Source organism: Miscanthus floridulus, chromosome 10, assembly GCF_019320115.1.
Source record: "Miscanthus floridulus cultivar M001 chromosome 10, ASM1932011v1, whole genome shotgun sequence".
NCBI classification, from domain to species: Eukaryota; Viridiplantae; Streptophyta; class Magnoliopsida; order Poales; family Poaceae; genus Miscanthus; species Miscanthus floridulus.
In genome coordinates, this window is record NC_089589.1 from 127,956,655 (window position 1) to 127,967,939 (window position 11,285).

The following is an 11,285-nucleotide window of genomic DNA, read 5'->3' on the forward strand; positions in this document are numbered from 1 at the left end:
GCTTCACCGATGAAGCCGTTTTGGATGAGCCATGCCAAATGGGGCCTAAGAATATGAAACCCTAAACTGGGCATTGGCTTCACTTTATGCTCTTACCGAGGCTCAGACTCCGCCCCTGCGAAGGCCATTTGACTCTCACCCTGCTGGAATCCATCTGTTTCCCAACATTGGTGCCCACCGCTGATAGGCCAAGCAAAACACACAATGGCACAAAAAGAGCAGCCTCCGCCAGCACGCTGGCTGAACTTTAAAAACTTGTAATCTCCTGTACATATCTTTCTACAATTACTATGTTTACATGTAGACATTACTGTTTTTGGCAGACTATATTAATGTATATTTATTTGATGAACCATTAACACGCATACTATATCACATCCCAGACATACATGATTTTATCAAACTACTACACACTTACAACCAGTCTAATAATAATATCAATAGTGGCTCAAACAAATGATAGAACTAAAATTTTTTATGATGTACGTATGGCAAAACTTCTATATTCGACACGAAAGCTATAAACATATGGATCATAGATACGGGATAAAGCTGAACTCTTGCTAAGCTCATGTGCTGACCATTCATGCTTCGCTTCATTCATCTGTATGCTTTCAACTCGCTTGAGACAAGGCTATTACCTTCACTTCCGTAAGCTCCTTAACAACATCTGCCATGGTTGGTCTCTCCCTCTTGTCTTCCTTGAGACATCGGACTGCCAGCATGCCAATCCCGTCGAGGCACAGTGTGTTACGTTGAGATTGAGCATCCACACCTGAGGAATAGATTTTTTCATCATACATCGTCCTTCCGCTTCCCTCGTCCTTGAAGCACCTGACGAATTCCAAGGGGAGAAGTTTATTCCCATCATCTTCATACCTGGCCCTTTTCCTCGTGATGAGCTCTAGAAGCACCACGCCGAAGCTGTAGACATCGCACTCCAATGTGAAGTGCTGCGTCTTGATATATAATGGGTCCATGTAGCCCGTATCTCCAGCCACGGCCCTAACATAATAATTATCGACTGACAGAAGCCTGGAGGAACCGAAGTCAGAGACCTTCGGGCTGAGGCTGTCGTCAAGGAGGATGTTGGAAGGCTTGATGTCGCCATGGACATGCTTCTGATTGTCAATGTCAAGCGAGTGCATGTAGGCGATAGCTTCTGCAGAGCCGATGGCAATGTCCAGTCGCTCCAGAAGTGATAGAGTACATGGATTCATGTCACTATGAAGTGCGTCATCGAGGCTTCCATTGGAGACAAACTCGAAGACTAATATGGGAATGTCAGTCTCTAGGCAGCATCCGAGGAGCTGGACCATATTCTTGTGCGTAACACTGAACTGGAATTTGATCTCGTTGATGAACGACCCATCTTCCTCCAGGCCTTGCTGTGGTACATGAGGTCGAATCAACTTCTTCCAGCGGTGCACCACCCTTTTCGCCGTAGAGCATTTAACGGCAACTTTTTTGGCTTCGGAGCCGTCCATGATCTTACCCTCGTAAACAATGCCATAGTGCCCTTCTCCAAGGCGTTTGCTGTAGCGATCAGTTATATTCTTCAGCTCCCTTTTGGTGTAGGTTTTTATGCCCTTGGCCTCCAGTATTTTACCACCATTTTTGTTGAATGTTTTCCGGTTATTTCGTGTCTGAAGCAATACAATCGCAACAGATCCAAGGATGACGGCGACAAATGTTGCTGCAGACAAGAAAGATACATGTTCAACCATTCAGCTTACATAATAACTACTCTACATTGACTTTAACCACGAATTTTAACATCATATCTATAGTTTCAAGAAAAAAAGGTTGTCACACACAAAGTGGTAGCAACTTGTTGTATTCCAGACACTGATAGCAAAATTTAAATGCTTAGTCAGCATGAAAGCTGTCAAGATGATTTGGCAACAAAATATAATATAACTAGTGAACTACCCCGCGCGTTGCTGCAGGAATTGCGTATTAGTGGATTGCGTGGTATGATGACATGGACAATAAAATGCTTATGTGTCTTGCTGACATAGACATTACAGTTGCATGTGCTAGTGGATTTTAATTGTTTGTGATAGTGCATTGTCTAGTTGGACAACTTGCATGTTGAGATGAATAGCTAGTGAGGTTTTGCTCAGTGGATGTTAATTATATGTGATAGTGCATTGCCTAGTTGGATAGTTTGCATGTTGAGAGAAATCGCTAGTGGGGTTTTGCTTTATAAGAGTATAAGATGCTCCCTCCCTTTCAAAATAGTAGGTGTATTTTTGTTTCATTGGGTCAAGACTTTGTCTAATAATTACTCTATTAATACTATCCATCAACCTGTGCAGTTGAACGGCCTAGAATCTTAGGTTCTAAAACAATAGCCATAATAGATACTGTATAGTCTCTGTTCAGCTGTGATACCCTCAGCCTCTCGGTCAGCCTGAGAGCTTTGTGGTAACGCTATCCAGAATTCTGGGTAAATTGAATTTAGATGGATCAAGCACTAACCCTATATTACACTAATCTATTAGTTATTGATCTATATGTATTTTCATCCATATCTAATTTTTTTGCTTTGCAGAACACATTTATGTATCTACATTATACATTTAGTTAAAACCTTTGCTTGAACTATGATGACTTTATTGTAGGTATGTTCTCACAAAATGAATCTAAATTTTGTTTTTCAAATCTTAATAACCACAACAGAGCCAAAGGCTATTATTATCAATGGTATGGTGATTATCCTCTACCGATTTGATGGTCAAATGTCTGAAATTTTTGTGAGACCTTTAGGATTTATCTCTCTTGTTTCTAGCTGGTTTGGTGAGTAATAACAAGGAGGCTCTTTTCATGAATTTTTCTTTTTGTATTTCAACTTTTGATCTTCTTTGCTGCTATTTGTTTTATCCACATGTAAACTAGCATAAGCTTCTTGTTTGTTTTAACCAATTCTTTTAATCTTATAAAAAGAATATTTTAAGGCGTAGACGAGCCTCTTTGTTCTTACAATGGCATAAATGGTTGATTTAGCAATCAACATGAAACATTCAAGATGTTGAATTGTTTATATCTATGGGTTTTAGTATTGTTTATTAAATATATATAATGCTCAAAATTGAATTACTAATATTCGTATCATACAATGTTTCAATGAAAAATGTTTAAACTTTTAAGATAACGACTTACAATATTAATTATCATGTCTTAGTGTCACTCTATATGTTAAGGGATACTTTTCAACTTTTGATAAATTATTAAAATAAATATTTATCTTAATTTGTATGGGTTTCCTTGCATAGTGGAACATAAATGATATAAGTTTACATTCAAGAAATATATATATATATATATATATATATATATATATATATTATTGTACCTAAGGATATTGAATTGTTTTTCATAATAGCTTATATTAGCATTTTGATGTAGATTTGAGAGTTTTTGTTTACCTTTTATAATGGCTAAGGTGGATATTTTAGATTCAAATGAATAGGTATTACTTTGTATCAACTATCATAATGATATGTATAGATAATTTGAATGCAAGCTGAGGGGCCAGTTTGCATTATCTCTCAGATTGGTCCTAGTGAATAATTAATGCAAAATAATAGAATTATTTAAATTTATCTCCTGTAGTTGCATGGTTTCATAATTTAATTACAAATTTATGGTTATTTGGAACTATATTTCATTATGGTAGAGATGGATAATTTAGGTACAAATTTATGTGGTTATTTTGAAATCTCTTTTGTAATGGCAGAGTGATGGGTAATTTAGTTGCAAAATTAGGGAGTTATTTTATGTATTTTTCGAGTGCCAGTGGTGGGTAATTTTTATTTAATAATATTGGACAGATCCAATGGTTATCATTGGCAATGCTGATTAGAACCTACCAAATTAATGGTCAGATGTTTCGAAAAATTATGAAAATTTTCTAGAATTTACCCTTTTTCTAGTGGCTCCAGTGAAAATTAAAGTGGCGGCTCCGTTGAGGCCTCCAATTAGTAATGTTAAATTTATGTAGTTATTTCCAAAAAAAAATTATTGGCGGAGGTGTGTAATTTAGATGTAAAATTGGGGGGGTAGTTTATGTAATTTTCATAATGGTGGAGGTGGGTAGCTATTTTTTAAAAAATAGAATAGACCCAACTCTTATTATTGGGGCTGGTGATTAGAATCTACCAAATTAAAGGGCAGATGTTTCGGCTTATTTTAAGAATTTTATAGGATTTATCTTTTTCTAGTGCATATGGTGAGAATTAATGTGGAGGCTCTATTGACGCTTCCAACTAGTAATATTAAATTTATGTTGTTCTTTTGAAATATTTTTTAATGGCATAGGTGGATAATTTAGTTGTAAAATTAAGGGGTTATTCTATATAATTTTCATAATGGTACAGGTGGGTAGTTTTTTGAAAAATGGAATAGATCCAATGGTTATTATGGGCGCTGCTGATTATAACCTACCAAATTATAGGCCAGATGTTTCTAATTATTGTGGAAGTTTTATAAGATTTATCTTTCTCTAACACATCTAATGAGAATTATACGAAGGCTATCTCGAGGCTTTCGATTATTAATAGTAAGATAAGTTGCTATTTATATGGTACAAAATCATGGTCATGTGTATGCATGTATGTATGTACCCATCTATTTCAAACAATATGGATTTTCACGATTTTTTTAATGGATTAGTTGCATTTCTATGTCTTGACAGTTTTCTCAAGAAGTCAAGATGGAAACATGTTCAAGTTCAATAGAGTAAACATAATATACTAAGCAACGATAGAATTTTCAATTAACGAAAATGGAACGTGATAAGGATGAAGTGCAAAGAGAAATGATGTAATATAAAAAGGAGTTTCTGTAAAGGAACCTAGTAAACTTATGGCGAATTGTGTGCTCACCTAACAGTGCCAAAGCAGTCGTAGGAATTAAGGGACCACATTGCTTTCCTCTTCGGCCGAATTTGCATTGACATTTATAGCCTCCATCTGTGTCAATGCATTTGCTGCCACTTGGACAAGGATATGATTCTGGATGTAGGCACTCGTTGATATCTGCATATAATTGTGAACATTCAAATAGTCATAAAAGAGCGTTGTTTGTCAAGAATTTGATACTTTGATCACCACGCTGCCATGTACAAGGTACATGCAAAATATTTGATGAAAGTTGTAAAATTTTGGAACTCTGTTTCGTGCTACGAAACCACGAAGCGACCTTCTTAGAACTGGGAAGTGAGAACTCAAAACAATCAACAACACAGTTCGAAACCTCATAAACTGATTCCTCCTTTTTTAAGAAATAGGTTGAAGCAATCGTTGCTATTTTCTCACGTTTCCTGACAATACGAGTGTTATCACAATTTCTAGTCACCTTGCAATGAATGGGAGGTGGAGAACGGAATCTGTATCTGACCATATAAATTTTTCCCTTGGAATAATTCCATCGTCATCTAGTTATTTGGACATTAACATGAGGCCAGCTATTTCTCTTGTTATCAACTAGTCCGTCAACCTGTGCTCAAGCATGGCCTAGAATTTTAAAAAATAATTTGTCCATAAACTAGTCCATCAACTTGTCAAGCATTAATTACCGTTTGATATTCCTAATTACAAAAATTACTTGTATTAACATGTTTTTTATTTTGTTGATTTTCTAACACAATAGAGACGCAAAAGGTACTATGTAGTCTCTATCCAGATGTGATAACTATATCAGTTACCGACCTCTATTTTGTTCATCCGTTCTCAGTATTCATTTATTTCAAACATTAGCGTAAACTTGGTCATTCCTGTTGAATCCCATATCATATGACTCCATGAACCTAGTTTTGATTTTCAAATTACAATCTTATCGATGGCCATAGATTGTTAGTGGACGGGTTTTTCGGATTAATGGAGGCTACCTAGCGACCACATCCGTGAAAAGTCAACAGACCTCTAGGAAACTGCATGCCTCTTAAAATCATGTGCGGAGGTGGGCGTCTTAAGATGACCGCCTCTGAAACCATGCATCGATTAACGGAGACAGGGTACACATCGATATATTAATCACTAGTCGTAGCTTCAAACCCACGTCAAATACTATATATATTTGAAGTCTATAGGATGCATGGAGGAAGATTACTTACTCGTGCATCCACCAACGATGTAGGGGTTACCCTCGTAGCCTTTGGTACAATTGCAGAAGTACCCCGGGCCATTGGTTGAGTCGACGCACTCGCTGCGGCTGCTGCGGCAGGCGTACTCATGATCAGTCTTGTTGGGTGCCTGAGCGCAGGAGACGGCAGCCGTCGAGCCGTTGTCGCGGATGGCCCAGTCGAGACGCAGCGGCATGGTCCAGTCCACATGCAGAGGCATGGTCTGGTTGTTGGGTATGTGTGTGGATAGAAGGTCGGATACCTTGAAGGTGTAGTTACCCTTCTCTACGATGAAGGCGTAGTCGCAGGGACAGAAATCCTGGTTGGCGTGCGACCAGCCAGGCATGCTCATGCTGGTGTCCGTGATGCCTGGCGGGATGTCGACGTGGCAGCAGCCGAGGCCCGCGCAGGCACCGTCACGCGGGTCCGTCGCGTCATTGGTGACGGTTATGCATCCCGTGAAGTATTTGTAGCGGAAGCGGCTGTTGTGCACCCTCACGCCATTGGTGTAGGCATAGGTGTTGCAGCCGAGGACGAAGAGCTCATTCTGTGTGTTGGAGATGCGATAGACGCCTTCTCTGTTGAAGTCGACATCGCCGGAGTAGCTGCCGGTGACGTCTCCGGTGGTGTTGAAGCACTGCCATGCCACCGGAAGAAGCACCCGGGCCTCTGGAACCGGAGACACGGACAGCTGCAGCACCCGGATGGTCTGGTCGGTCGTCGCCAGCACCAGAATCTCACCGGCGCTGCCGTTGTTGTTGTTGATGCAGGCGACCTCGAATCCTTTGCGGAAGCAGCCAGTGCCGGTGCCGAACGGGTACGGTATGTCTACGCCTCCGCAGCTCTGCTGGCAGCCCGGCATCACGGACATGCTGTTGTCGGCGGTGGCTGCCGTTGCTGCAAGAACGAGCAGCACAGGAACCATGAGCGGTGACATTGTTTTTGACACCGCTTGCAGGAGGCTTAGCTTCGTGATCAGTGGATTTGCTAGTTTCATTGTATCCACCGAGCGAGGTTGATTACCAAGCTATGGGGTTTATATAGAAGAACGGGGTTGTGGGTACCACAAAGAAATCAACTGCATTGCCAGGACCTATATACGTCATGTTTCGTACATCTTATATATAATTGCTTACGATCGAAATATGCTAAATCAATCATCATGTATTTTTTCACCCTTCTCTATCCACACTTCTCCCCACAGCTTCCATTTGTACTAAGGGCACCCGCAACAGTAAGAGTCAGCTACTATCTCTAAGCCACCTCTCCAATATTGTTAGCTTTTAGCAACGGTTCATAGTATGATTAGGCCCACATGACACTCACATGTTCTTTGAATGTGTGTATGAGCCTAACTCTTGATCAAGAGCTAGCTTTTATCTCTCTTCTATTAAATATAAAAAAATGCTCAAAGGTAGCTTATGAGTCACCCATTGCGGGTACCCTAAAAAACGTATCAGATGGGTCAATTCAGTTCATTTTGATAGCGCTTTTATTTCATTTGAGGAACTTCTTAGGGAAGCGCTTGTCTCTACCAAACAGGTCCATATATTGTTAGCCTAAAACCAAACAGTCCATGTAAACTAAACTGGACATAACGGTATTATAGGAACCCATTGGTAGCCAAAAACAGGAATTCAATCCTTGTAAAGAAACTATATAGGAATAAATCGGAATTATTAGCTCCCTGTAAATTTCCAGGATTTGCACGCATTGGCGCAGCGTCAGTGGGCGAGGGACATTACCGGTGCGCCGACTGCCCCAGTCCTCTGCGAATACGTCGATCTCTGGGAGAAGCTTGAGGGGATTCAGCTGAGACCCCTAGACTCCGATCGCCTTGTCTGGAAGTGGACGGCTAATGGAGAATGCACTGCATCTTCGGCACACAGGGCTTTCTTTCGAGGGATGACAACTTTGGCTGGCGCTAAGCAACTTTGGAAGGCTGCAGTACCGCCCAAGGTCAAGTTCTTTTTCTGGCAGGCTCTACATGGTCGCCTGTGGACAGCCGAACGACGAAAACGGCATGGTCACCAGCAAGACGAGGCGTGCCGCGCGTGCGTGCTCTGCGACCAACTCGATGAGACCACCGACCACTTGCTTGCATCCTGCGTGTTCACCAGGGAGGTATGGCACAGCCAGCTGAGGAGGGTGGGAAGGCAGCAACTTGTGCCCCTCGGCGATTCCTGCTTGTCGGACTGGTGGCTGCACACGAGAGCATCCATTCCGAAGGAGTTCAGGCGGAGTTTTGACTCGCTGGTGCTGCTCGTTTCGTGGAACGTCTGGAAGGAACAAAACCGAAGAACGTTCGAGAACTAGTCTACGTAGCCAATGCATCTGTGCGCACTGATTCTGGAGGAGGCGGACGCATGGATCGCCGCGGGCTTTCGGAGCCTCGCGTCGCTGATCGTCTTAGCTAACTAGCAGCACGGGCCTCTACTTTCTTTAGTCGCTAAGTTAATTCCCCAGGTAGTACGCCTGTCCAGCGCCACCGTCCGAGCCGGTGCCTTGTGTATGTGTGTCCTCCGCTTTTCTGCCACCGGCAGCTCGTTGTCTGGCGGAAGCGGGCGTCATTTGTATCCCACTTCTTCTTAACGAAGCACGTGTCTAAGCACGCTTTCGAAAAAAAGAACGCATATTTTTCGCGAACACATTCGTGTATTTCATTAAGAGCCAGGGGAACACATTGGCTTGGGTTCTAGGCTCTGTTACAATGCACCGAGGAACTTAAGAACCACCTAGTTTACTCTTGCTAGCTACTAGAAGCAAGGTCAATGGAGTTCTTCGTGTGTTTTAAAGAGGCGTGAAGGCAGATTTTATCCACATTACCTAAGAAAAAGAAGCCTGGTCAGTCGAACACGATTGCACGAGCAGTCAGTTTCTGAATGGGGACTGACGAGGTCTCCCGATTGAAAGCAACAAATCCATACCATTGGTCGCTGCTCCAACAGTACGCTGATGGAGTATTCAGCACTGATATTAATTCGACAGCTGCCTGTCATGGGTCTTGCTACAGAGCGGTGAAGAAAGATATTAATTCGCCGTGCGACTGTGTCGAGTGCCAGACACGACCGCTCCGATCCGTACGTGAAACCACTCATCGAGTCGGGGGTGTTCACATGTTTATTTTCGTATTATCTCGATGCAATGGAGTCTGAGTTAGGCTCAGTTTAGTTCCAAAATTTTTGGTAAAATGGGCACTGTAGTGTTTTCGTTGTTATTTGGCAATTAGTGTCCAATCATAGTCTAATTAGGCTTAAAAGATTCGTCTCGTGCATTTCATCTAAACTGTGTAATTAGTTTTATTTTTTATTTATATTTAATACTTCATGCATGCGTCCAAAGATTCGATGTGATGAAGAATCTTGAAAAATTTGGCGTTTTGAGATGGAACTAAACAGGCCCTTAATAAAGCCTTACTCTTCACGGTTAAATTGGGCAGTCTCACCCAAATTATAAGCACCGCACCGTTCTGTGCTTACAACCTGTGCTGCACCGGACTGTCAATTCGTTTTTTGTGTCTAAAGCCAAAATCAAGGACTCAATTTCTATGTTTGTTTCAGGTCATGTCTTCGTGTTGTATTTGGGCATTACACCTAGGATAGACCTTTCGCCGTATAAATATAAATGGCCACGACCGATCGAGGTAGCTACTTGATCAATGAATATAATAATTTTTTTTTTTGCCTTTACTTTTAATGTCCTTGTACCCTAAGCTCCTCAAAACCCTTATCTGTTGTTGTACAAGTTTCTCGACAGAGTATGTGGGAGTTGTAGCTGGCCTTGCCAACTCTACAACACTTAGTATGTCTCCCGGCGGGTCCTTCCCGAAAGGCATTCATAGGTCTTCACTGCGAAAACCAACGCACTGGACAGTCCATGGGCTACCAGCAGACGGTCCAAAACACTCAAATCTGACATTGCCAGACAACCCATGGGCATGATCGCAATCAAATTAGACTGGCCCACTGAAATTATGAGCACGTGACTGTCTAGTGTGTGCGTACATGTCGAGTCCGAGAAGGACTCAATTTCATATTTGTTTTACATCTGTCCTCGACGCACAGTCCTATGGTGAAATTTGCGGGTGGTAGCGCCATACTGCATATTATTTGGTGCTTGTAATTTTGCACCCAGGACGGTTTCCAATGCATGCATTTCGGCGATCTGTTATATCTTCCTCGGTCGATCTAGATCCTACTACAGTGTGTTGGCCACATTTAGCGTCAATAAAATCGTCATTCATTCCATATTAACTTTTATCATGAGACTAGTACCGTTCTTTCTTCATGTAAATCAACTTCAAGAGTGTATGTGTTAAACAACTTGTTTACAAATACCAAATGCTAGAAAATTCACCACGGTCAAGGGAAGTCCTCAATATGAACGAACATATTCTAGGCAGCTAGCTAGGGTGTAATTCGCTAACTTTGTTCATATAACTTGAGTTCAAACAAATAATAAAAATTTCAACGCTAATTATATGAACAAGGTTAGCGAATCACCTGGTTCACCTAATATTTTAAAGTATCTATGATCGGTACCAATGAATAGGATAGAAAACGTCTATCCTAGATTTCAACCCTATGAATGGACAGTTGAACTAGGTGATGCATGAAATTCCACAACTGAGATTGACATACGTACGTACAGCTGGAACCGCCCCTATAATGGCGTTGTAATTGGACTAGTGATTTTTTTAAAGCTACTGCAGTACTGCACACACAATTAGGTATGGTGTGAACGGATGGGGCGAGGAAGGCGCAATGATATACTAAACGTCATGTTGAATGTATGACAGGCAGCTGTCGATCCGGTAACTGTTGATGCGATTACTGTTACATATAGATGGCGCAATAATATGCTCTAATGTTGCTTTCCGTCAAGTAAGCAACCCATGATGGAGTTGGTTGGTTGCATGGTTCCCTCAGAGACCTCGTGATTGCTATTCAGACATCGACCTGTCTGGTTACAGTACAAACCTACTAAGCTTCGCAGAAACTTATATCTCCCTCTACCATTGTTTGTTTGTGTTCGATCAATTGGTTGATGTTTCTACGTTTTTTAATATGTAAAGCATTCCTGCTACACATGTGCTATCTAATTTGTATGTGATGAAAAAAAAATAAGGAGAGGATAGGACACGAGTCGGGCGAGCCCC

General features: G+C 41.4%; 2 protein-coding genes across 3 annotated transcripts; one reads left to right on the plus strand and one right to left on the minus strand.

Moving 5' to 3' along the window:
* Positions 1-267: 267 nt before the first annotated feature.
* Positions 268-7,155, minus strand: LOC136485659 (wall-associated receptor kinase 2-like). 2 transcript variants are annotated; one of them, XM_066482506.1, is made up of 4 exons: positions 6,119-7,155; positions 4,890-5,042; positions 880-1,696; positions 617-775 (listed from the first exon to the last, which is right to left on the minus strand). In XM_066482506.1, exons 1-4 carry the CDS (start codon positions 7,122-7,124, stop codon positions 751-753), a joined length of 2,001 nt encoding a protein of 666 aa, XP_066338603.1. In that variant the 5' UTR covers positions 7,125-7,155; the 3' UTR covers positions 617-750. The 2 variants fall into 2 exon arrangements, with proteins under 2 accessions (XP_066338602.1, XP_066338603.1); XM_066482505.1 differs by having other exon boundaries at positions 268-1,696.
* An 877-nt stretch (positions 7,156-8,032) lies between these two features.
* Positions 8,033-8,443, plus strand: LOC136489579 (uncharacterized). Its single transcript, XM_066486170.1, has one exon. It carries the CDS (start codon positions 8,033-8,035, stop codon positions 8,441-8,443), a length of 411 nt encoding a protein of 136 aa, XP_066342267.1.
* Positions 8,444-11,285: the final 2,842 nt, after the last annotated feature.